Source organism: Microcaecilia unicolor, chromosome 9, assembly GCF_901765095.1.
Source record: "Microcaecilia unicolor chromosome 9, aMicUni1.1, whole genome shotgun sequence".
Classification (NCBI taxonomy): Eukaryota; Metazoa; Chordata; class Amphibia; order Gymnophiona; family Siphonopidae; genus Microcaecilia; species Microcaecilia unicolor.
This window is the reverse complement of record NC_044039.1, coordinates 11,890,402-11,915,676: the sequence shown is the minus strand read 5'-3', so window position 1 is coordinate 11,915,676 and position 25,275 is coordinate 11,890,402. Positions and strand designations below refer to the sequence as shown.

The following is a 25,275-nucleotide window of genomic DNA, read 5'->3' as shown; positions in this document are numbered from 1 at the left end:
CTTAGACCAAGACAGAACAGCTGAAAATATGGCTGAATGGGACAATGCAAACTATTATGTGAAGTGCATGCTTTTGGAAGCTCTCTCAGAGAAACAAGCCATATTAGTGGAGGGAAAAGATACACCAAAGGACATTTTATGTAAACTGAGAACTATGTATGCAACTACATATGCAAAGCAGCAACCAATTTGGTTGGCAGAGTTGAATGAAACCAAATTAAGGGATAAAAGTAAATGTAATGATCACATTATGCATCTTATGTCTTCATTTCAAAAGCTAGAACTTTCTGGAATTCCCATGTGTGATGCATTGAAAAGAGCATTTCTTTTTACCTCACTATCAAAGAAGTTTGATGTTTTTAGGTCTGTAAATGAGGCCATTGAAGGGCAATCTTTTGAACAGGCAACATCAAAACTAAGGCAGGAATGCATAATAAATGATTCTGAGGAGATGTGTTCTCAAAGCAAGTCAGAGAGAAATGAAACAAATTTCTTGGCAAAGAACAGAGGAAGGCGGAGCTATGGAAAAACTCCACCCAAGGGCAAGCTGATTTGCTACTCATGTGGAAAGGAGGGACATGTATCTAAATGGTGTAAGGAAACACAAAACACTCCCTCTAGCTCACCTAAGCCAATGGAACTAAAGAATTTTCAAACCAGGAAATGTATGAAGGACAAAGATAAACACAAGGGCTTTCTAATGACAGAAAAATCTTTGACTATGGTAAATAATAATTCAAATGAAAGTACTTGGATTTTGGATTCGGGGAGCACATGCCATTTAACCAATTGTAAGAATTTCTTTCAGGAAATGTGTCCAGAGGAAGGTATTCTTAAAACTGCAAACGCAGGGACTGCTAAGATCCAAGCAAAAGGTATTGGATTCTTAAAATGCAAAGTGTCTAATGAAGTTAAAGAAATTCCTGTAAGTGATGTCTTGTATATTCCCCAAGCAGTTTGCAATATGCTTAGTGTATCTACATTAGATAAGAAGGGATTTGTGATTCATTTTGAAAACAGTAAGTGCACAATCTCTAAAAATGATGAAGTGTATGCTGAAGCTTTTATGCATAATGATGTTTATAAGCTGAACATTTCAGGTGAAGCCTCACATATGGCGCAAGTAAGGAAGAATGATGGTAAATGTAGTCTGGAAATCTGGCATCGCCGCCTGGGACATCGTGATTCTAAGGTGATCCAGGATCTTTACAGTAAGCAACTGGCCACCGGCATTCAGATAAGTGCAGATGCTGGTAAAATGGAGAAATGCATAGACTGTGTTACTCAAAAAGGTGTGAGACCCTCATTTCCTGCATACACAGGAAATAGGAGTAATAAAGTACTGGACTTAATACACAGTGACTTATGTGGACCGTTTAATATCCCATCATTGGGAAATAACAGATTTGTGCTAATATTCTTGGATGATTTCTCTAGATATTGTGTGGCCTATTTGCTGAAAGAAAAAAGTCAAGTCACAGACATGCTGAAGAAATACGTAGCCATGGTGAGCAATAAATTTGAAAGAAAACCAAAGGTTCTTCAGACCGACAATGGTGGTGAGTTCACTTCACAAAGCATGCGCACATTTCTAGAACAAGAAGGCATTCAACATATCACAACAGTAGCTTACACACCAGAGCAAAATTCTGTTGCAGAGAGAAAATTTAGGTCACTTGTGGAAATGACCAGGTGTATGCTGTCAGATAGCAATCTCCCTAAAAGACTATGGGGGGAAGCCATTCTCACAGCAGTGTACCTACAAAACAGAATGCCAACTAAAGGCGCTGAGCGCACACCACATGAGACATGGCATGGTAGGAAACCAAACCTGTCACACATAAGAACATTTGGAAGTACAGCATATGCTCATATACCAAAGCAAAGAAGGCATAAGCTGGATTCCACAACAGAAAGGGGCATTTTAGTTGGCTATACTCCAGGACACAAAGGATATAGAATTTTGAATCTGAAAACTGGCATTGTTGGCATAAGACATGTTACATATTTTGATGAAAACAAAAGGGTTGATAAAGGCTGGATTATCCCAGATGAGCCTTATCATCCAGAATATGAAACTAGAACCATAATAGACATGCCAGTGTATATAAATGCCATACCAAGGCAGATGTCTGAAAGCAACTCATCTGTATCTAACGAGGAACAGGCAGAGGAAACAGACACAGAAAGGATCATTGAAGAAGACAGTACAGTTGGAGAAGGGGAATCAATTGGAGAAGGACTCTCAGATTTAGAGGATGCGGAAAGGTCAGACCAACCTGTTGTCAGACGCTCATCCAGGGAAAACAAAGGTGTTCCACCCCCAAGACTGTCTTACCTAACAAAGTCAGCAGAAGCTCAAGAGCCCTTAACATGGGATGAGATTGAGAAAATGCCAGCAGAAGAAGCTGCTGAATGGCGTAAAGCTGCACAAGAAGAAATTGATGCATTGGATAAAAATAATACTTGGATTCTTACAAAATTACCTCCTGGCAAGAAAGCTATAGGATGCAAATGGGTATTCAAGTTAAAAAGGAATGCACAAGGAAAAGTGGAAAGGTATAAAGCAAGATTAGTGGCAAAGGGATATCTTCAAAAATATGGAGAAGATTTTGATGAAGTGTTTGCACCTGTAGTGAAACACACGACAATTAGAACACTTCTGAGCATTGCAGTCTCAAAGGCATGCAAGTCAAACACATTGATGTGAAAACAGCGTTTCTTCACGGAGATATAACTGAAGACTTGTACATGGAACAACCAACAGGTTTCATAAATACAAAACAAAGACAGCTAGTGTGTAAATTAAACAAAGGTCTTTGTGGATTAAAGCAAAGTGCAGAATGTTGGGATGATAAATTGCATGAAATATTGACAAATTTAGGATTTAAGCAAGGTGAAGCAGATAAATGCTTGTACACTAGGTGCACAAATGGACAATATGCATACATTTTAGCTTTTGTTGATGATCTGCTCATTGCAAGCAAAAGTGAGCAAGAGTACAAGGACATTGTAAAATGTTTAAACCTCAATGTTGAGATAAAAGAACTTGGTAATGTGTCATACTATCTTGGTATAGAAATTGAGAAACAAAATGATGGTTCTTATCTTCTAAGCCAGAAGCAGAAAATAAATGAGCTTATTGAAAGTTTAGGTATGCAAGATGCCCAAGTTGTAAGCACTCCCATGATCACTGATTTTCTGAAGGATGAAACAGTAAGAGAACCTTTACCAGATAACATCCAATATAGATCAGCCATAGGTAAGCTTTTATATCTAGCTACCACATACAGGGCTGATATAGCAAATGCAGTAGGAATTTTGAGCAGAAGGGTCAGCTCACCTACCAAATCAGATTGGACTGCAGTTAAAAGGATGGTAAGGTATTTAAAGGGTACCATTGATTGTAAATTAAAGATTTCAGCCAATAGTAATCCAAAACTAATATGTTACTGTGATTCAGATTGGGCAGGGGATCATTCTAATTATAAATCCACAAGTGGATATGTGTTTATGTATGGAAATGTACAAATTTCATGGGCCAGTCATAAACAAAGTATTGTGAGTTTGTCTTCTACAGAAGCTGAATATGTGGCTGTATCGGAAGCGTGCAGAGAACTGATGTGGATTGAAAAACTTTTGCTGGATTTCGGAATAGCTGAACAGAGACCAATCCAGTTAATGGAAGATAATCAGAGCTGCATCCGACTGTCACAGAATGACAAGGTTCAGTCACGCACCAAGCACATCGCAACGAAATACCACAACGTGCGAGAGTTGGCGAAAGAAGGGGTCATCAGTCTACACTATTGTCACACCAGTGAGATGACAGCTGACATCATGACCAAACCGTTACCCAGAGAACATTTTGTGAATCTGCGTATAAAGCTTGGACTTTGTATGAATAAATAATTGCATGACAGTTATGCATGAGAAGGGGTTTGTTGGAATGTAATTGTATTTTACATGCATTGCCTGTCACCTATTATTTTCTCTGTGATTACTCTGTGACCTCTGATGTGAATTACTTAGAGAGGTCACACAGCTATGCAACTTCCTGTGGGGGTTACACACAGCACATGCAGCACATGGAGCACATGGAGCTCATGATCTCTCCTAACCTGAGAGGATCTATGGTGGTGTGAGCATCCATTACCATCTAAGCACATGGAAGGAGCTGATAATACAAATGTATAGTAATATGTATATATAAGCCTGTCTGATTATAATCTAACTACAAACTGTGAGTAAACAGATGTTTTGTTACTTCAACTTTAAAGTGACTCAGCAGTGAATTATTCAGGGGTGAATGAGAGAGAGATGAAGAAAGAAATTAACATTTCTAAAGCTGAAGCTGTGTGTACTAAAATCTGCTAATTAGATCAAATTTCACCTTCCTTATCATCCTGAAAGACCAGTCCAGACAAGTGGACTGGGTCGGAGGAAGATAAAGCCCTCCCAATAACAGTGTTCTCCAAGACGCTCTTTCCTCTGTAGCCTAGACATTCAACCAGTAATGCTCAACAAACAAATGTAGCCAATGACCATGTTGCAGTTCTGCAGATATCTTCTAGCAAAACCAACCTGGCCTCGGCGCAGGATAATCGCCTGCACTCTCATAAAAAGTACTTGTGATCCTTCTTCCCAATGCCGCTCTCAACCCTGCCATAGGGGTGATTTTCACCTCCTGAAACATCGGGTGAGGAGGGCCGAGCAAATCTGGAGAACTACCTGGAATCCAGGGTCCCTCCACACCTTTACAACACTCCTGAAACGTTATTGCTCCACACTGAAGACTGCAGGGTCGCAATATTATTCTGATATGATCATTAGATCTGCTAATCAACCATGCCAATTTTTCTCGCTAGTATCCAGGCTAACCACTTTGACTCATGATACTGTTTCAACAATTCTCTCCACCCAAGATTTTGCTACATTTTTCTCCTGAAAGTTCAGGCTTTACGATCCTATTTTCCTTTGTCCTCACACCCTGTCTTCCTGGAATATCCCCCCCCCCCCCCCATTTCCCCTCAAGAATCCTCCATTTCTCACTCCCATCGTTGTGCTCATTTTAATATTCCTTCCCTAACGCAGCTTGATAAAATTCTGCAATCCTTTAAGAAGACAACTTGCCCACTGGACCCTATTCCATCTCACTGGCTGTTACTTCCGGCACACGGTCTCAGCCCACTCTATGATCGCTAATAGCCTTGTCTCTGGGTTTGTCCCATCCTACTGGAAGTCTGCTTTGGTTGGTCCTCTGTTAAAAAATCAGACACTTGATCCATCCATTCAGAGTAATTATCACCCAATTTTGAACTTACCTTTTCTCAGTAAACTATTACAATGCTTAGGTCAGGTCAGGTTGACTTAAGGAGAAAAAAACCCCCTCTGTCCTCTTTACTGCTATAATCATGGACTACAAGGTGAAACTGGAGGTGCACAGAAGGCAATGTTGAACCCCTTGAGGTCCAAGATAGGCCAGAGCAAACCTCTCTTCTTGGGGAAAACAAAATATATGGTGTGCCCAAAGGAACCAGAACAATAGCTCCTTGGTAATGCAGTTGTTGAAGGGTATCTGCCGCAGCTGCTCTTGAGCATCTACCTGCATGGGGACACCATAAAAGCGTTAGAGATGGAATGGTGGTCATTTCAGTAAAGCCATCACTAGGGAGTCCAATTTGGGGGGATGAAATAGCGGATTCCGATCTTGCTGAGGCAGAGGATAGACTCTCCCCATGACCTTGGTTCCCTTAAGCATCATCTCTAGTGATTTCCAATCTGCAAGGACCATCTTCCTCAGGGCTTTATGGGATTGTCCTCAGCTGCTTCCTTAGTGGGTGCCCATAGGGACAAGGAGACCTGAGAAATAAATGTCAGCTCTTCCCACCAAAAGAAAAGAACAACAGAGGAATCGTCCCCAACCAAGGGGGATAACTTGCCTTCCTCCAAAGACAGACTCTTTGAGAGGACAGTCCTTCCTTTTCCTCCACAATTCCTAGTTTTTTTCCACAACCGAGGAGTAAATGTACTCCCTACTATATTGCAAAGGTGCGGTTCTTTGTTTTGTACAATATAAAGTAATTAAACTTAAAACTAATGCATAACATGTAGCATTTATACTGACCTAAATACACTGATGAATTAAAATTGTAGTTACAGACTATTTCAACAAAAATTCCATAAACTTGGGCATTAAGAGACTGCTATTAGTTTTCCAACCCACCATAAGAAACTAGAGGAATATTTTGAAACAAGTCAACTGTATATAGCAAATAAAGCCAATAAGGTCATATTAATATTTTGCCCTGACAGTGCACAGAACATCTTTGAAGACTACCGATTCTCAAAGGAAACCAGAGAGGTGTGTTCAGCAGTTTTTTCATCTCAGGTCAGAACTAAATTTGGATTTTAGGTGCGACCCTACAGTGTTTTTCTGCTAGATTCACTTCTGAACATGTTCTTAACACAATGAACACAAACATATTTCTCGCACAGTTTAATTAACTGCTATCTTCAAACATGAAGTAAAGAATTAAAAAAGTGAATTTAAAGATCTGTTTTTACCTTGTTGCCCAGTGAAGTGGAGTAGAATTCAAGTCTCCTCCAAGCTGATCTACTATTGCACCTTTTGAAATGTAGTACCTATCGTGGAGGGAAAAGAATCGTGTTTAAGGGCCTTATTCACTAACTCTTTTCTCCCCTTCTCAAAGGGGGAGGGGGGAAGAAAGCTTAGTAATCTGGACTTAAATTTGTTACAAAAATGTATCAATATTTAGCACAGGCTATTTTCTTTGGATTTAGGAGCCAGCGACAGACTTTTCACCCTCCTCCCCCATGTTGTCTTCATCAAAGTGGAAAAGGGAGAAGGGAGACCCAAGGTCTGATGCAGCTCCTTCACAGCCTTATTTACCAAGACTATTTTCTCCTTCTGTATCTGAAGGAAAAGAAAGCTTAGCAAATTAAGCCCTCTAAATGTACAACTGCAGCCTACAGATACAAATTCACAGCCAGTAGCCCTCCTCCCTGCCCAGCCCCTCATCCCTATCAACTCAGGCTTGTTCGTTTCTTCTCCCCCCCCCCCCCCTCTATTATTGTCTTCAACCAGTCTCCTTCCCTTTCCTACTAATATTTTCCTCCTGCAAAATTGCCCACCGCCTCAATTAGCTTTCATTACCTAGGAAGCCAGTCACCCACCTCCTCAGTCCTTATCCTCCAACCCCAGTAAGCCATTACCAGCTGGCAAGGGAAGAAACTAGCCACCTTCTCGGCCCTTCCCCTATTACCATCCAGGGAGTCAGTCACCCCTCCCCCATCCCCATGTATCTTGCTATATCCTGTCCCCCATCTCAGCTAGTTAGCCAGTCACTCCTTAGATGTCCCATAGGGTCCAGCTCCTTGTCTTGAGTTTCATGCTGACCTGCCCCTCTCGATACTGCTGCTGCTTTCTCTTTGCATCGCAGAGCTCTCTGTGAGATTCAGCCACACTTTGCAGATACTCTCATGCTCATCTCAGGGTCTCAAATTGTAGAAAAATCAAAAAATAAAAATACCTCAACCAACCACCCATTGCTTACTAAGGGAAATTGTTGGAGCTTATAAAATGTTGACCACTACCTCCATTCCAAAAGTCCCTATTGCCCGATCCTTCCAACATTTTGGAACAGAGCAACTCCGGGAACAGAAAAATAATTGAAATGCCTGAGAAATAGAACTATGTGCTCCCAAAGCCAATTTCACCACATTCCCAAAGACACATATACATCTCCCAGACACACTTCTACTCACCTGCCCCCTACTCCCCCACACAACAGATTGCTACTCATCTACAACACACCCCAAACAGGTTCTTACAATCCAATACTGACCACAACCCTCTACAAAACTTGTGTTTTTGTATATACATCAACAGGTATACCCCAACATGTCTATTTATACATCCATGATCACATTTCTCCATGTACACACACACCAACTCCTCATACACTTCCATTCACCTGCCACTTACAGACACATACACTCACCAACAGCTCCCCCCCCCCCCCCAAACAGGTCCTTCATATTTACCAAAATAGCCAAACCCACACATTCCTCTATCCATCCCAAACTCAAAACACATAATACACATCCTTCATCCACCCATATATGTATGATCCCCCAAACATCATCTGTCCTCTATTCCCCCCCAAACCATCTACAAATGTATATACACCTGAAACCATGCCTCTGTGCACTTTTTCTTGTTTTCCCTTTTGATGATCTATATCAAATTGGTGTCAAAATGAATGCCTCCAGCCCACCATAATTAGAACACATTTCCATTAATTAGCACTTCCGATTCAAGCCCTGAAAATCCTTGCAGGTGTTTGAATTATTATAACGAATGTAAAATAGTACTTTGAATCATATAAAACTCAAGCCAGACAAGCAACATAAATGCTACAAATAGCACCACAATGAACTATAAATCTGTTAAAATTCAAAGCTATAATTACTAAGGGCTCGGCATCCCATGAAATATGGTTACAAATAAATTCTAGGTAATAACTTTAAAATGGACTCATTCAATACTATTTGTGGCTAACTTTCAGGAGCTATGTTTCCTTTTCATCAAGTCAGTGCAAAATATATTTCAGCTGAACAACATACAAAATACTAGCTTGGACAGTTAAATTACAAAGGTCTGCCACTGTTACATATACCTATGGCAATTTTATTCTAAGTGCTGCGTAGAAATTGCAACACGACTCCAAACTTTACAACCTTGCTCTTAAATCCTGCAAAGCCTACAGCGGAATTTTCAGCAGACCACACCTTAATTTGATATCGGTCTCTACTGGAAATTTGGCTTTCCCAGCAAACACCACATCCAAACAGCAGTCAAATTAAAACTAATATTTTTCTCTCTCCATCCTTTCCCAATGGGCCTCTTTCATCCTGCAACAGTTGTCAAAATACAACAAGGCAGCTGAACCAAAAAAAATCCAATATGGACGATAAAATCAAAAGGCAGATCTTGTAAAAAAAAAGCAAAACAAAACAAAAAAAGCAGTCTTTATTAGTAGACTAAAAAGCTCCCAGATATTCAACATAAAATGCCTGACGTGGCCATGTTTCGCCAGTATAAAAATGACTGCATCAGGGACACTAGCTGATTAAAACCTTCAAAAATGTTCAGGCTGGTATGGCTGTAAAAACATAGAAGGTTAGATTCTAGGAACAGTCTATTTAAAAAAAACAACAACAACAAAAAAAAAACACCTGTTGTGATTGCAGCAACAGCATCCAGCTTCAGAACAGGTACATAAGTAATGCCACACTGGGAAAAGACCAAGGGTCCATCGAGCCCAGCATCCTGTCCACGACAGCGGCCAATCCAGGCCAAGGGCACCTGGTGAGCTTCCCAAACGTACAAACATTCTATACAATCAAGCCATTGTGACATCACTAATGAGGTTGGCTCTTATTGGTGGAATGAGCCACTATGACATCACAATAGGTTAAATCACTGCTCTATGTAATAAAAGTGAGCCAAGTAGAGGACATAAGTACATAAGTAATGCCACACTGGGAAAAGACCAAGGGTCCATCGAGCCCAGCTTCCTGTCCTCGACAGCAGCCAATCCAGGCCAAGGGCACCTGGCGAGCTTCCCAAACGTACAAACATTCTATACATGTTATTCCCGGAATTGTGGATTTTTCCCAAGTCCATTCAGTAGTGGTTTATGAACTTGTTCTTTAGGAAACTGTCTAACCCCTTTTTAAACCAGAAGGTTGAATTGTTTGAGTATAGGTTTATGCTACAGGGCCAAACAGCAACTTAAAGGATGTAAAGAAGAAGTCAAAGAATATATGATTAGCTGATGCTTAGGTTTTGCAGCGATACGTACTTAACCAGATCTATCCTATTGTTGATTGCAGCCCAGTGAAGCAACGTAACATTCTCTTTGTCTGGCTGACGCACATCATAGCCTGCCTCCACCAGCTCTCGACAGCGTTCATATATTCCATACCTTCAAGCAAGAGAAAACACGAAATAAACAGAGATGTAATACTGGGCTATACCTCTTATTGGCGCTCTGTGAATCAAACAGATTTATTTACATACTGACAATGAAACAGTTTCTGGGACCCAAAGAACGCATTAGTTCAGTCTCATTATAGTTAAACATTTCCAGAACTTTTTCACATCAAAAGAGGGGACCAAACAAAACAAATATCAAGTCTTGGAGAAACACAAGATGAAATTAGGTCCAGTGTAATTACCAGTCCCAGATTAAAAATGAAGATTGGTCAAGCGCGAAATTCCTTTTTGTAGACACTTTGTTGTGTCATTGGATCTTGAAAAGTGGTCTAGAAAGTATAAAGATGTAATGCAATATAATTTAACATACAAAACAGAACTTTCACGGACTAAGGAGCTTAATGACTCCTTACCACCATCCTGCAATCTTATACCTGAAAAGCAGAGCCATAACCTTCCCTCAGCTGGTTTCTGATTTTTGTTTCGCTAAACGTGTGCCCACAACGCTCTGTACCACATGCTAGATTTAGAGATGGGGAACTGTAATAGTTATCGATACTAGACTATGTGGCAGCTCTGCTTTAAAAGAAAACTGTACCCTCATACTGTATCATTTATATATGTTTTAGTCATTCTTTTAGTAATTCTTTGTGTAACACACAGACTGCACAAGCTTCATCCAGGAGTTGCTGGCCTATATGTTACGGCACTGTTCCAAATGCAGCTCTTCCCAATTGTTCATGGAAGTTACAAGAATGCAGTCTTTGTTGGGGACTTAAGTAATTATCCAGAGGGTAACACACAAAAACAGAAACAGCTGGTTATTTCATCTGTATTCCAGCCTTCACCCTGGAGCTCAGGGCCCCAGTGGAAGCAGTACAGTAACTGGTCAGGCACCTCAGGCTGGAACAAAACCTGAAGGAGTGGAGGGACCAGAAAGCAGAACTATGAACTCAAGACCAACAATCCAAACTTCAATACAAACATTCAAGAAACACCAGCCAACCACTAATTCTGTTGAGGCCGTCAACTTTTTTTTTTTTTTTTAATGCTAGCCATCGCGGCTGAATTAAATCTGGATTTTGAGTGTAGTTATCCAGATGTTGGCCAGTGCTCAATGTCTGGACTCAGTGTTGGACACTGGAATTATCTGGATATCGGTAATATTCAGCCCGCTATCTAGACAGCTAACCAGACAGTTGACAGCTTTTTTTTTTTTTTTTTTAGATATCACCATTAACAGGAGAATTGACAGGATCTCCCCTTGCTTCACTCACAGACCACCCTGCGCTCTCTCTATAGTGTCAGGGCAGTCTGTGGTGATTCTTAGCGGCATTAATGTATAATGCCACGTTAAATCCATGGATGGTCCTGGTCAGCAGGTAGTAGGTGTTGCTACAGGGGTCAGTTCTTTTAAATAATTGAGCCCTATAATACTACTGCTAGCGGAGACAACTGCAAATTGCAGCTCCTTGATTCAGAAGTGAGATCAAAGAAAACTAAGTGCTGGACCACATCAATGGCGCTATCATTTTCCAATTGATTTTTAAAGTATTGTGGCTTCCAGTATGTTGCCTCTCAGAGCAGGGTGCTTTAATGCAAGGCTAACACCACTACTATTAAAATACTTAGTTCTCAGAATTACAAATCTGGCTCATCAGAGACACAGACCCTTTCAAGTTTATTTTGGTATAATTAGATGTTTATTACAGCAGGAAATAACTGGAATAGTTACATGGCATATGCTGCTTTCATTTTCCTGTTCTCTACATTCAACTTTAGGGTTTCTTTGTTAGTTTTTTTTACCAAAAGATGTAAAATATCAAAACAAATTAATTTCGACTTAAGTATTTAAGATAGTAATGACATTAAATCACCCCATCTTATGGTTGTCATATAGGAACGTGTATGAACGGAATATCTGAACAGTCTCTTGTTGAAGTGATGGCCTGGTCCCTAACACATTAGCATGAAAGCAGCCAAGCAGCACAGATGACCTGCAGAATAAGGAAGGATTTGTAACAGGCAAGGGGCAGATTCTTGAGACCCATAAAATCCAGTTATTTTTTTCTTTTGATGTCTTGACCGTCTCATTGCTGTAACAAGTTCTTTCTCCGTGCAATTGTAAAAATTCATTATACGTAAAAAGTTTAAAAAAACAAAACAAAACAAAAAACAGTTAAGTCTCAATAGCCCAGAAGCAGCATACCAAGAGCAATTCCTCCCCAGTTCTAGGTCCACTTTACAGCTTCCATGGGCCTTATCCACTTCATGTAATGCACAGGATCCAAAAGCAGACAATGTGAGTTGACATACCACAGTGTATAGGATTGGTGAATTAGAAGCCGTCTTTCTTCTTAACAATTCACAGCAAGATTAATATGATTAGAGACAGATGTTGGCAGAAACACCTTGTTGACCAGAATGTGCTTGTTGGATGGATGTAGGACTAGACTACATATACACAGCGGGAAAAAAAAAATCGGCACTGAAATGAAATTTGCCTAAGCATATTCTATAAATTATGCCTTAATTTAGGCATACTTTATAGAATAAGCCCAAATTTCCACGTGGTATTATGAAAGTAAATTTCACTCTGAAGCTTACTTCCGCTAAATAAAAAAAGATGTTTCTTCAGCTACACTTGCTTTTTCTGTAGGTAGACTTTTGCTGGAGAAGTGCAAGTCAAGATCTGAAAATGCAAATCACATGCAAATGCTTTCCTCTCTTCTGACCGAAACATTACTGTGAACCCTTTTCAATGTGACTAAAAGCATGTGTGTTGCGAAACAAGCATGGATTTTTAGCCATCCTGAGGGAGGGACATTTTCGGTCAATTAGCACAGATGTCTACCAGTGTAAACTACTTTGAAAACTGCCTTCTTAAAGTGGAAGGTTAGGAAAGGGAAATGGGACTTGATATACCGCCTGAGGTTTTTGCAACTACATTCAAAGCGGTTTACATATATTCAGGTACTTATTTTGTACCAGGGGCAATGGAGGGTTAAGTGACTTGCCCAGAGTCACAAGGAGCTGCAGTGGGAATCGAACTCAGTTCCCCAGAATCAAAGTCCACTGCACTAACCACTAGGCTACTCCTCCACTAGCAACATTCCATGTAGAAGCCTGCCCTTGCAGATCAGCAACACGGCCGAGCAGGCTTCTGTTTCTGTGAGTCTGACGTCCTGCACGTATGTCAGACTCACAGAAACAGAAGCCTGCGCGGCCGCGTTGCTGATCTGCAAGGGCAGGCTTCTACATGGAATGTTGCTAGTGGAATAGCAACATTCCATGTAGAATCTCAAATAGGGAAAAGGAAATGGGACTTGATATACTGCCTTTCTGAGGTTTTTGCAACTACATTCAAAGCGGTTTACATATATTCAGGTACTTATTTTGTACCAGGGGCAATGGAGGGTTAAGTGACTTGCCCAGAGTCACAAGGAACTGCAGTGGGAATCAAACCCAGTTCCCCAGAATCAGAGTCTGCTGCACTAACCACTAGGCTACTCCTCTAGGTTAGTGTTTAAACAAAACAATTACATAAGTACTGTCACACTGGGACCTGCTTTTACTGCCCCGCTCTCAGCTTCTTCCTTCCTCTAGCCATCTCCCTTTACTTTCACTTATCTTTTATTTGCTCCCTAATCCAGTTTTCTTTACTTTCTTGTGAATGTCCCCTTTTCTTGCCTCTGGCCCATGTAGTGGAATGGAAAAGGAAGAGAGGGTGAGTTGTGCTGCAAAAGTATCAGGCTGAGTGCAGTACTATGAAGGAGAAGACACTTGATTGGGCTCTGCCGGGTAATCCTTAGGAACTGCAAGAGGCATCACATCCAAGAAGCAGCAGCAATATACTGACAAGAAGCCGGCTTTGGCCCCTTCAACAGGATGACAGGAAGAAGGCAGCAAGGGAGGGGACCCTGCTTACTGAGATAGTGAGATACACAGCATATACTATGTCGGGAAATGAAGTCAAGTTTTATTTTGAAGGAAGGAAAAGAAAGTGTGTGATAATTTAGCTGTCATTCCGTAAAAAAAAAAATTTTAATAACCCAAAACCCAAACACTTACTGCGTGGCTTTGACAATATCCCAAGTGTTGTAATCATCAATATGGCTTTTGCGTCCAAGGGATTCATTGTAGCCGTGGTTATAATGGCTCTGAGGCTTGATTTCCTGTGAAAGACAGATTTATCATTATGGTATCAGCTTCTGGATCGTTTTTATAATAGGTGATCACTTCTAGCTCAGAAACAAATTATATTCTTAAATAATTCAACATGGAATCTGCCCAAATACGAAACTTGTTAGAATTAAAATCGATACATTTCCTCCTCTCCATGTAGTGTTCAAACACGCCACCACACAGAATCCCGCTGCGCAGCATCTGCTACAGCAGCGGGAACAGCTTTCAAACGCCAGCGTCGCCCATGTTAAAGCATGGTACCCCCGCGCCAAAAGAGAAAGGCAGGGACTCACCGAACAGTAGATGTCTCCGGAGGAGAAGCAGAGTCCCACAGATGCAGCAGCCTGCTGCCTAACTGGCACAGACTGTAAGCACAGCACTAAGACAGGGAAACCCTGTACTGCCCGGTCCTGTCAGAAATCTTCTGTTTTGTTTTTAACACCAAATGAAGGCAAAGGAGCTCTCTTGGTTTTTTATTTTATTTTTTTTACTGGTGAGGAAGGCTAGAGCTCTAAAGACTGGGAGGCAAGGGGGGAAAGGGTGAAGCAGTGACCCAGAAGACTGGGTATGCCCCCAAAGTCGGCACCACCAGCCAGACACCCCTAAACTCAACTGGCCCACAGGACCCAGGACTATCCCCAACAGACAAATCCAGGAGCTGCTGAAGCGCCGTCCACCACCTGCTGGAGACAGAGATGTACTGAGGTGAAGGAGGAGCTGTACGTCTGGTATCACTGCCTTCAGCTTTGTAATCTCTATCTCCACCTGCTGGTAGATGGACACAACCCACCAGTTCTTGGATTCATCTGCTGCATACGCTAAGGAAAGGAGGATTCAGTACTAATTTCTAGCGATAAATGTATTCCAAAGCCAGGCCACACAATATCACCCTATCTGCATTGACCAAAGAGACAAACACCTCAAACTCCTGACTGAATCCTTCTAACAAAAGGCAACAACCCCACAGTCTGAGGAAAGGGGGAGTAGGAGGAGTAGGCTCTTGAACAACACTAGTAGGGGACGTAGGTTAGGAACAATCTCTTTATTTAAATATACACTCGACTCAACACAGAAGTGCAATTGAATAGCGGAGCTGTTTTTCCTGCATCGGCAGTGGATTACAATTGTAGCAGAAGCCTTGCTTTCATTCTCTTTGAGCTTAATATTCGTATATTTATATATCACAAGACTCCTGAAGAAGGCGTCTGTAGCGCCGAAACATGGCTGTGTTGAGTAGAGTGTATATTTAAATAAAGAGATTGTTCCTAACCTACGTCGCCTACTAGTGTTGTTCAAGAGCCTACTCCTCCTACTCTCTCTTTCCTCAGATTCTACTTTTCGTAGGAATTTGTGTACCTTCACCCTCGTGGTGGTTTGGCTTGCTTGAACAACCCCACAGTCTCCATGAAGACAGTCACTACTTCCCTTAAAACACCAAGGGAAAACATATTGAATTAAAAAGAAAAGATAATCACAGAGAGTTTCCCCTTATAGTAATTGAGACGAATCATAGAAGATCTATAGCCACTACCCCAGGAAAATGAATTATTTAAAGATATTCCCAGCTCCACCAATGCTGGCCTTCCGCCAACCACCTACTCTGAAGCAAACATGAGTGAAAAAGAAGAGAATGGTACACATTCCTGCAATAAACCAAGCTGCAAACTGTGTCAGCACATATCACATAACCCCACAGACACACACATGGGAAAAGCATTCAGCATAAGGGAACCCTACTTATACACTACATTTGAAGACGAGCGTATCATTCAATTAAAAAGCGATGAAGGATTCTATGTTGGGGAGACAGGCTAGATGCTGGAGACAAAGATGAAGTTACACAGGTACCACCTTAAACACCACAAAACTAACCAGGGTGACACTTCCATGGGAGAGCACCGCATCAATGACTTTATGGTCAGAATACTAAAAGAACATTTTAAAGCAATCCAGAAATGAAAAAAAAAAAAACATTTTGAAGTTAAAACGAAATATTTTGAAACCCACCAGACAGGATACAAGATCTGGGTTTTCCATCACTTATAAACCATAACATTATATTGCTTTGTCACCATCTGATCACCCATCAATCCTTTTATCTCGCTGCACCTCACGCCTGGAAAAGCCTGTACGTCTTTGGCCGTTTTGAAATCCAGGCTAAAAGCCCACCTCTTTAACGCTGCTTTTGACACCTAACCACTACTCATTTGCCCTGTACCCTTTTATCACCTCCTCTTTAATTCCGTTACCTCTTAGTTGTCCTGTCTGTTTGTCTGTCCTATTTAGATTGTGAGCTCTTTGAGCAGGGACTGTTTTTTCATGTATGGCGTACAGCGCTGCGTATGCCTTGTAGCGCTATAGAAGTGATAAGTAGTACATAAGTACATAAGTAGTGCCATACTGGGAAAGACCAAAGGTCCATCTAGCCCAGCATCCTGTCACCGACAGTGGCCAATCCAGGTCAAGGGCACCTGGCACGCTCCCCAAATGTAAAAACATTCCAGACAAGTTATACTTAAAAATGCGGAATTTTTCCAAGTCCATTTAATAGCGGTCTATGGACTTGTCCTTTAGGAATCTATCTAACCCCTTTTTAAACTCCGTCAAGCTAACCGCCCGTACCACGTTCTCCGGCAACGAATTCCAGAGTCTAATTACACGTTGGGTGAAGAAAAATTTTCTCCGATTCGTTTTAAATTTACCACACTGTAGCTTCAACTCATGCCCTCTAGTCCTAGTATTTTTGGATAGCGTGAACAGTCGCTTCACATCCACCCGATCCATTCCACTCATTATTTTATACACTTCTATCATATCTCCCCTCAGCCGTCTCTTCTCCAAGCTGAAAAGCCCTAGCCTTCTCAGCCTCTCTTCGTAGGAAAGTCGTCCCATCCCCACTATCATTTTCGTCGCCCTTCGCTGTACCTTTTCCAATTCTACTATATCTTTCCCTGTGTCTTACGCCACCATACCTTTCCCCCATGAGGCTGGTCATTAGAATGCTTTTAAGTTTCACTTATATATATTCTGATATGTGCCTCTTTTGCTCATTTCCGACACGAAGGAGGTACTGCTTCAAACGCTAGCCAAAAATCTATTGAAAGTGCAATAAGTGCGGTATCATCTTATTTTTTATTTCTATTTATTACATTAATACTAAAACTTCCTAAAGCAATTCTCTTCATTTTATGTTCTCGGTTTATAGTGATTCTTAAAAGCAAACACATTAAAATTGGAAACTACAGCATAGATCAGATTCTGAAGAAAAATTATGTATTCCCAGATTTACAGATAAAATAAACCCGTAGCTGATTCCTCCGTCATTATAGCTACAGTAAATCAAGTTAAGTGGTCAGATACAGTTAGCTATCTTATGGCACAAACACTGCAGATGTCGACAAATAAGAGCTCTTTTGACAATATGTCAGCCCAGTAGCCCGGTTTTTTTTTTTGTTACATTTTGTATCCCGCGCTTTCCCACTCATGGCAGGCTCAATGCGGCTTACATGGGGCAATGGAGGGTTAAGTGACTTGCCCAGAGTCACAAGGAGCTGCCTGTGCCGGGAATCAAACTCAGTTCCTCAGGACCAAAGTCCACCACCCTAACCACTAGGCCACTCCTCCACTGTTGCTACTATTTGAGATTCTACATGGAATGTTGCTATTCCACTAGCAACATTCCATGTAGAAGTTGGTCCTTGCAGATCACCAATGTGGCCGTGCAGGCTTCTGCTTCTGTGAGTCTGACGTCCCGCACGTCAGACTCACAGAAACAGAAGCCTGCGCATCCTTCTACATGGAATGTTGCTAGTGGAATAGCAACATTCCATGTAGAATCTCCAATAGTAGCAACATTCCATGTAGAATCTCCAATAGTATCTATTTTCTTTTTGTTACATTTGTACCCTGCGCTTTCCCACTCATGGCAGGCTCAATGCGGCTTACATGGGGCAATGGAGGGTTAAGTGACTTGCCCAGAGTCACAAGGAGCTGCCTGTGCCTGAAGTGGGAATCGAACTCAGTTCCTCAGTTCCCCAGGACCAAAGTCCACCACCCTAACCACTAGGCCACTCCTCCACTGTTGCTACTATTTGAGATTCTACATGGAATGTTGCTATTCCACTAGCAACATTCCATGTAGAAGTCGGCCCTTGCAGATCACCAATGTGGCCGCGCAGGCTTCTGCGAGTCTGACGTCCCGCACGTACGTGCAGGACGTCAGACTCACAGAAACAGAAGCCTGCGCAGCCTTCTACATGGAATGTTGCTAGTGGAATAGCAACATTCCATGTAGAATCTCCAATAGTAGCAACATTCCATGTAGAATCTCCAATAGTATCTATTTTATTTTTGTTACATTTGTACCCTGCGCTTTCCCACTCATGGCAGGCTCAATGCGGCTTACATGGGGCAATGGAGGGTTAAGTGACTTGCCCAGAGTCACAAGGAGCTGCCTGTGCCTGAAGTGGGAATCGAACTCAGTTCCTCAGTTCCCCAGGACCAAAGTCCACCACCCTAACCACTAGGCCACTCCTCCACTGTTGCTATTATTTGAGATTCTACATGGAATGTTGCTATTCCACTAGCAACATTCCATGTAGAAATCGGCCCTTGCAGATCACCAATGTGGCCGCGCAGGACGTCAGACTCACAGAAACAGAAGCCTGCGCAGCCTTCTACATGGAATGTTGCTAGTGGAATAGCAACACTCCATGTAGAATCTCCAATAGTAGCAACATTCCATGTAGAAGTCGGCCCTTGCAGATCACTACCAGGGTCACGCAGCGCTGTACAATTTAACAAGGAAGGACAGTCCCTGCTCAAAGGAGCTTACAATCTAAAGGATAAAGTATGCAGTCAATCAAATTGGGGCAGTCTAGATTTCCTGAATAGAGGTATAATGGTTGGGTGCCGAAAGCTACATTGAAGAGGTGGGCTTTGAGCAAGGATTTGAAGATGGGCAGGGAGGGGGCTTGGCGTATGGGCTCGGGAAGTTTATTCCAAGCATAGGGTGAGGCGAGGCACAAAGGGCGGGGCCTGGAGTTGGCGGTGGTGGAGAAGGGTACTGATAGGAGGGACTTACTCCAAGTCTGCTTCCTGCTGTACCTGTGGTTCCTGTTCTCTGCCTTACTTGACCCTTCCCTGGGCTTAGACTCTCTATCTTTGTGCAGGTAGGCCTTCACAAAGGGGCACGTTCACCCCCCCCCCTCAGACCCAAAAGTGTGTAGCAAACCCATTTCTCCCTCACCTAAGCTCCAGCTCTATTTAAAAAGCTCAGCACCTCTCCTATACTCAACCTCCTCCACTCGTTCATCCAGCACCTACTAGCACAACCTTCTACTAGTCAAGTTGACCTTAGTCTCTGCTACCTGACCTCCACAAAATCATCATTAGGGGGTCAGGCGACATCCATTTTTGAAAATGCAGCTTCTACTAGACTCTTAAGTGTATGCCGACAGATACTGGGGTAGAAAGGTGGAGGGGAGCTTTAAAAAAAAAAAAAAGTGGGTTTGGAGGAGGAGGGAAATGCTGTTGTACACATTTTGAGACAGAGTGAGGGAGGTGGAGAGGGAATTCTGCCCTCACACTAGATCACCAAGTATTTCCACAACTATGGGGGTCTGTTAGCAGGATCTGCTCTCTAGTGCCCCTGGTTCTCAGTTGCTGTTCTCACCACTATGCTACTCCTCCACTCTATTAAAATCATGGAAACAGAGAACTACAATGTACTCAAGGGGCAAACAAGACATTTTGAACCAGCAGTACTACAGAGCTATGAGAAATTTTACGTGTGTGCGTCTCTCTGTCCCTCTTTCCTCACCTTCATCAATTTAATATAATCAGGCAGCAGCTTTGGGCTTGAGTCTCAAACCTTCTTTCCATCCCTTTGGAGGGGGGGGGGGGGTTCCTCAGGCGACATGAGTGCTTAAACTGCCTTGACCCGCTCTCCTTTAAGTAATAGAGAACTCCTGGATCAACAACTAATGATATATCAATTAAAAAAATTATATTTCAGTCTCCCTGGTTCTGGCTGAGGTAGGAGCACAAGGAAACTTACAGATCAAAGAAGTTCATATTTATTGCCAAACTGGGCCACTGCTAAGAACCCCAATTTCAGCTGTTTAACCCCTTGTTTTGTAAAGCAGGCAGACCACTGTATTAGATCATCAGCAAGCAATGAAAGCACTATGCAAAAGCTGCATTTAAGACTAACCATAGAATTACTACTTTCATTTTTGCTTCTTCTTTATCAGAGCAACTGATGCTCTAGGATAAGGTAGTCCCACAAGTCTCAAGAGAGTCTCCAGCTGCAAGGGATAGAAAGCTCACTGTGCCTTTTGCTGTGATCGCCAAGCAGTCAGTTTTCCATAATGAAGCAACAGAGACTACATATCCGGCAGACAGAAGAGGCAAGTCTCCTGAGGGGAAATTACATTATGCACATGAGTTATCAGAGTCTTGGGACATGCAAGGTACCACTTAGCTAATGCAATGACAGATGGGCACAGAAAGGTCTGTGTATATACAGGCCTTCAAGCTGATCAGAGATTTTGATAATTGTGCCCCTCTAGCAACCGTACACCAATGTGAACTGTGACCAGGCACTACGGGGCAGTTCTATAAATCAAATACTAACCTATACATGAATGTTATGTGCATAAATGTTTGTGTGCATATATGCCAGCATGCTGCCTAAGCATTTTTTTTTTAATTTACTCACTTAAAATATTGGATAGAATCTATAAACGACAGACAGTGAGAAGACTCCTGACGCAGGCCTGTATGGTCGAAACACAGCTGTGTCGAGTCCTTTTCTCCCTGCTATTTTTTGGCTAATAAAGTTCATTTTTTAATTTTTACAACCCAAGTGTCGTCTATTTAATGTATTTATATTTTTAAATACATAGCCTGCGACTAGTTTTATGTTTTGATTATTTTATTATTTTTATTGTTTATGTTTGGTTTTCTCCTATTTTTGTTTTGTGAGTCATCTTCGCTGTTTTGTTTTCCACTTTTGACCTGACCAGGGATAGATGACACCCTGTCTTACCATTTAAAGGCTTAACTGTTTGACTTCCCATAATTTCAATGAATAATGCTTTCAATGACTACATCCATACCACCAAATATAGAGAAATCTGGTCTTAAGAGGTAGTGGGTGATCAGCTGGCATCCAGTAATCAAGGGATGGTGTGGTTCAGTATCAGGACAAGGTGAAGATGGTTCACTCAAAAGTGAGGGTCCTGGAATTCAGGAAAACTAAACTTTTTCGGGATGAAAAAATATCTCAAGGAATTGTTAGGGAAAGCAGAAAAGCAGCGACCAAAAACTGAAAGGAGATATTTTAAAGGGGAAACAAAAATAAAATTTGTTAGGAAAGTAAATTAAAAAAAGAAAAAGTTACTACGATTTTCAAAAGAAATATCCAATAAAGTAAGAAAAATGAGGGAAGGAACTGTAAAGTTTAGTGGTTGGTACGGAAGAGCAGACTAGACAGGCTGTATAGTCTTTTTCTGCCGACATCTTCTATGTTCCTATATTATGGCAGAAGTGCCAAATACGCAAACTAAACCTTCAGATCCTCTTCCCACATTCTATTATACAGTACTGTATTTTTGTGAAATATATGCCTATTTAGAGTTCTCAAAGAAATCTAATCCAACAAAGAAAAACTGTAAGAAAATAATAATCTGTGTATTGTCTAGAGTTGAAATCCCTTGTCAGCTGTCATATTTTCCCCTTTATTTCCAGAGCACTCTCTTCTCCTTTCTTAAAGTTAAGGGAAGCTATAACAGAGATATTAGTTTCACGGAATAAAATATTGTCATAATTCAGAATCATTTTATTTTTATTACATTTGTACCCCGCGCTTTCCCACTCATAGCAGGTTCAATGCGGCTTACATATTGTATACAGGTACTTATTTGTACCTGGGGCAATGGAGGGTTAAGTGACTTGCTCAGAGTCACAAGGAGCTGCCTGTGCCTGAAGTGGGAATCGAACTCAGTTCCTCAGGACCAAAGTCCACCACCCTAACCACTAGGCCACTCCTCCATAGCATGCATTGCTGTTGTATTAAATAATGTTATGCACTTTCACTGAATAAAGTGAAAAAAAATGCTTGGCGTGCACTCACAAATTTGTACATTTGGTCTGTCTTCACTTCAATCAAATCAACATATTACCTAGCTCTGACAAATTTCATCACATGACAGTGCATGCACAAAAAAAAATGCCAATCACAACGTGCAAGCTTATTAAAAACAGCAACTGATCATTTTCAGCTTGCTTCCAGCTGTCACCACTAAATCTGAACCAAGTGGTATTTAAGGTCCAAGCTATGATCACACACTTAAATGCCAACAAACGATGGCCAAATTAGCCCATCCAGTCTGCCTAGCCGACATTCTCTCACATATAACCTTGCACCAGCGTTCTCTCTAACACACACACATCATCCACCTCACCTTCCAACACCTATTTGACCACCCCCCCTCCCCACAGACAAGTAACTGGTATACCATTTCAGGCCTTATTTCAAGGTAGGTTAAACGTCTGCTGAAATTTCTAAGGTCTAATGAAAAACCTGATCAGATTCAGAGTAATACACCATTTTCTATATGCTACTGCTGCAGCTTGATATTTTTAGAGCAATCTAATGTGGTATTAGAGAGTAAAGTACATTTACTATTATCTGGGCATTTGCCATTACATACCAAGGATCATTCAAGTCAGCTTGTATTTGCCAATAATTATATTAAGAGAAATCAATTTTAGTTCATTTTCTAAGAGCCAGTCTGTTGCATAGGTAGGCTGCTACATATACACCCTAGAAATCAGAATATTACATTATGCTTCTTATATTCTGCTTAATACCTATGTAGTTCTAGGCAGATAATCAAGGAATTTACAATTAAAAATATAGTTATGTGAATACCTAGAGATCATAATCCATCATACAGTAGTAATACATAGTCTCAAAACAGAAGAATTTTTATATATTTTCTAAAAACCTTGTAATTAGAAGGAAGTCTTAGCTTAACTGCCAGTATATTCCATGCTTTTGCAGCCTAATATGCAAAAGAAGAATTAAAACATTTCTGGGATTTCATCCCTCTAGGATTTAGGAAAATGTAATATTCATTTACTACATAACAAGTGTCTATTATTGGCAGATGGAAAATGGATTAAATTGTACATATAAGGTACAACCAAAAAAAATCAACTGCCCAATTATTCTTAATAGTGAACAGTGCTTACAAACTGATCAAGTACTTGAACCCAACATATCAGGTCACAGAATAGCACTCATTCCTCCCCACTGCTGACTGATGTCTGTTTACGGTGGAGTTTAGTTAGGACAACAGTGTATAAGCCATGTCCAGACTTTAAGTGTATGTGCAAGAATCCAAAAGAACAAAAAATTGTGCACACACCTCCCCCACACACATTCATAATGAAGTCACATTTCATCACAATCTTGTTGGAAGCAACATTCCTTCCACTCAAACTGCATTTCTGTAAAGTAAGGTTTGTCCTTGCTCTTAGCAGAGGAAGTGTCACTCTTGCCTTGAATGGTCTGGGGAGGGGAAGGTGGGAGATCCACTAGACTACTGGGGATTTAACTTTTTGTGTTAAGAGGCTGGGGAGATGAGATCTACTAGACTACCAAGGTTTCTTTTACAAGTCGAGAGCAGAGGGATTTGGTCCACTAGATCACTAGGGATCTTCAGTCATCTGAGGTGAAATGATGAATTCAGCGTAATACAAGGCAGGATGTGCGCCACCTCAGACCTGGCATTACAGCTCCACTGTTGCACTCAGTCTGTCTTTTGTGCATGTCTCTTCATCGGCGCAGTTTAATTAATAAACTGCATTTACATGGGACTTAAACAATGTATGCACCAGGGGCGTAGCCAGACACTCAATTTTGGGTGGGCCTGGGCCCAAGATGGGTGGGCAGAAGAACTCCACCCTATCCCACAGTGATTTGGTCTCTCCCTCTCTTGCCTGCATGCCATATGGTCTCTCAAACATCCCCCCTCCCCCGCATACCTTTTAAATAGCAGATTTTCACCGGAGCAAGCAGAAACTAATACACATTGCTCATGTTGGCCCCATAGCCTTCCCTCTGATGCAACTTCCTGTTTCTGAATAGGTGGGAATACATCAGAGGGAAGGCTGTGGGGCAAGTGCACAGTATGTATCAGTCGCTGCTCGATGCAGGCAAAGATCTGCTATTTACAAGGTATGCAGGAAGGCCAGTTGTTGGGAGTTTTCAGCTGCTGTGGCTTGGGGATCCCTGCCTGCCAAATCACAGGTGTGCTGCTACTGGGTGGGCCTGAGCCTACCCTTAGCTACGCCACTGGTAGCTAAGCTTTACGGGAAGGCTTTGTACAGGGTTAGCTGCCACACAAAACCTCTTTCTACATCCATCACCTGTAAAATTGTGTGCTCAAGCCATGCTAACTCCATGCAAAGCTTTGGGGCCCTTTTCTGCATTGACCCAATGTAACTGACAAATTGATAATGGGTCCCTCTTTGCTGCCTCTTGTTTAGACAGCTGCACCATGATGGAAGAGTCTTTTCACAGACCTACCAAAAATCATAGTAAGCATTTACTTCAACTTATGAATTAAGCAGTTGGTTTTGTAGCAAGTAGAGAAAAATCAGTGCTGCTGCCTCACAGTTAACGTACAGTTGGCATGTGATCTACCTAGAAAACATAACAGGGTTCAGGATTAGCGAGTGTAATATGCCCCCTCCTAGTTTCATAGATTCGATGCGCTGCTCTGATCAGTTCTTGAGCCCAAAATAAGACCAAGACTATTATAATGGAGTGGAGGAGTGGCCTAGTGGTTAGGGTGGCGGACTTTGGTCCTGGGGAAACTGAGGAACTGAGTTCGATTCCCACTTCAGGCACAGGCAGCTCCTTGTGACTCTGGGCAAGTCACTTAACCCTCCATTGCCCCATGTAAGCCGCATTGAGCCTGCCATGAGTGGGAAAGCGCAGGGTGCAAATGTAACAAAAATAAAAGACACACTATTGGAGATTCTACATGGAA

At 41.7% G+C, this 25,275-nt stretch overlaps 1 protein-coding gene across 1 annotated transcript in view; it reads right to left on the bottom strand.

Annotated features, from left to right (window-relative positions):
* ZDHHC17 (zinc finger DHHC-type containing 17) overlaps positions 1–25,275 on the bottom strand; it is a 106,786-nt gene that overhangs the window by 76,166 nt on the left and 5,345 nt on the right. The window contains exons 2-4 of the mRNA XM_030213814.1: positions 14,096–14,199; positions 9,891–10,013; positions 6,568–6,645 (exon numbers count right to left, since the gene is read on the bottom strand). Of these exons, the coding sequence (XP_030069674.1) occupies positions 6,568–6,645; positions 9,891–10,013; positions 14,096–14,199 (305 nt within the window). The remainder of the gene's footprint in view (positions 1–6,567; positions 6,646–9,890; positions 10,014–14,095; positions 14,200–25,275) is intronic.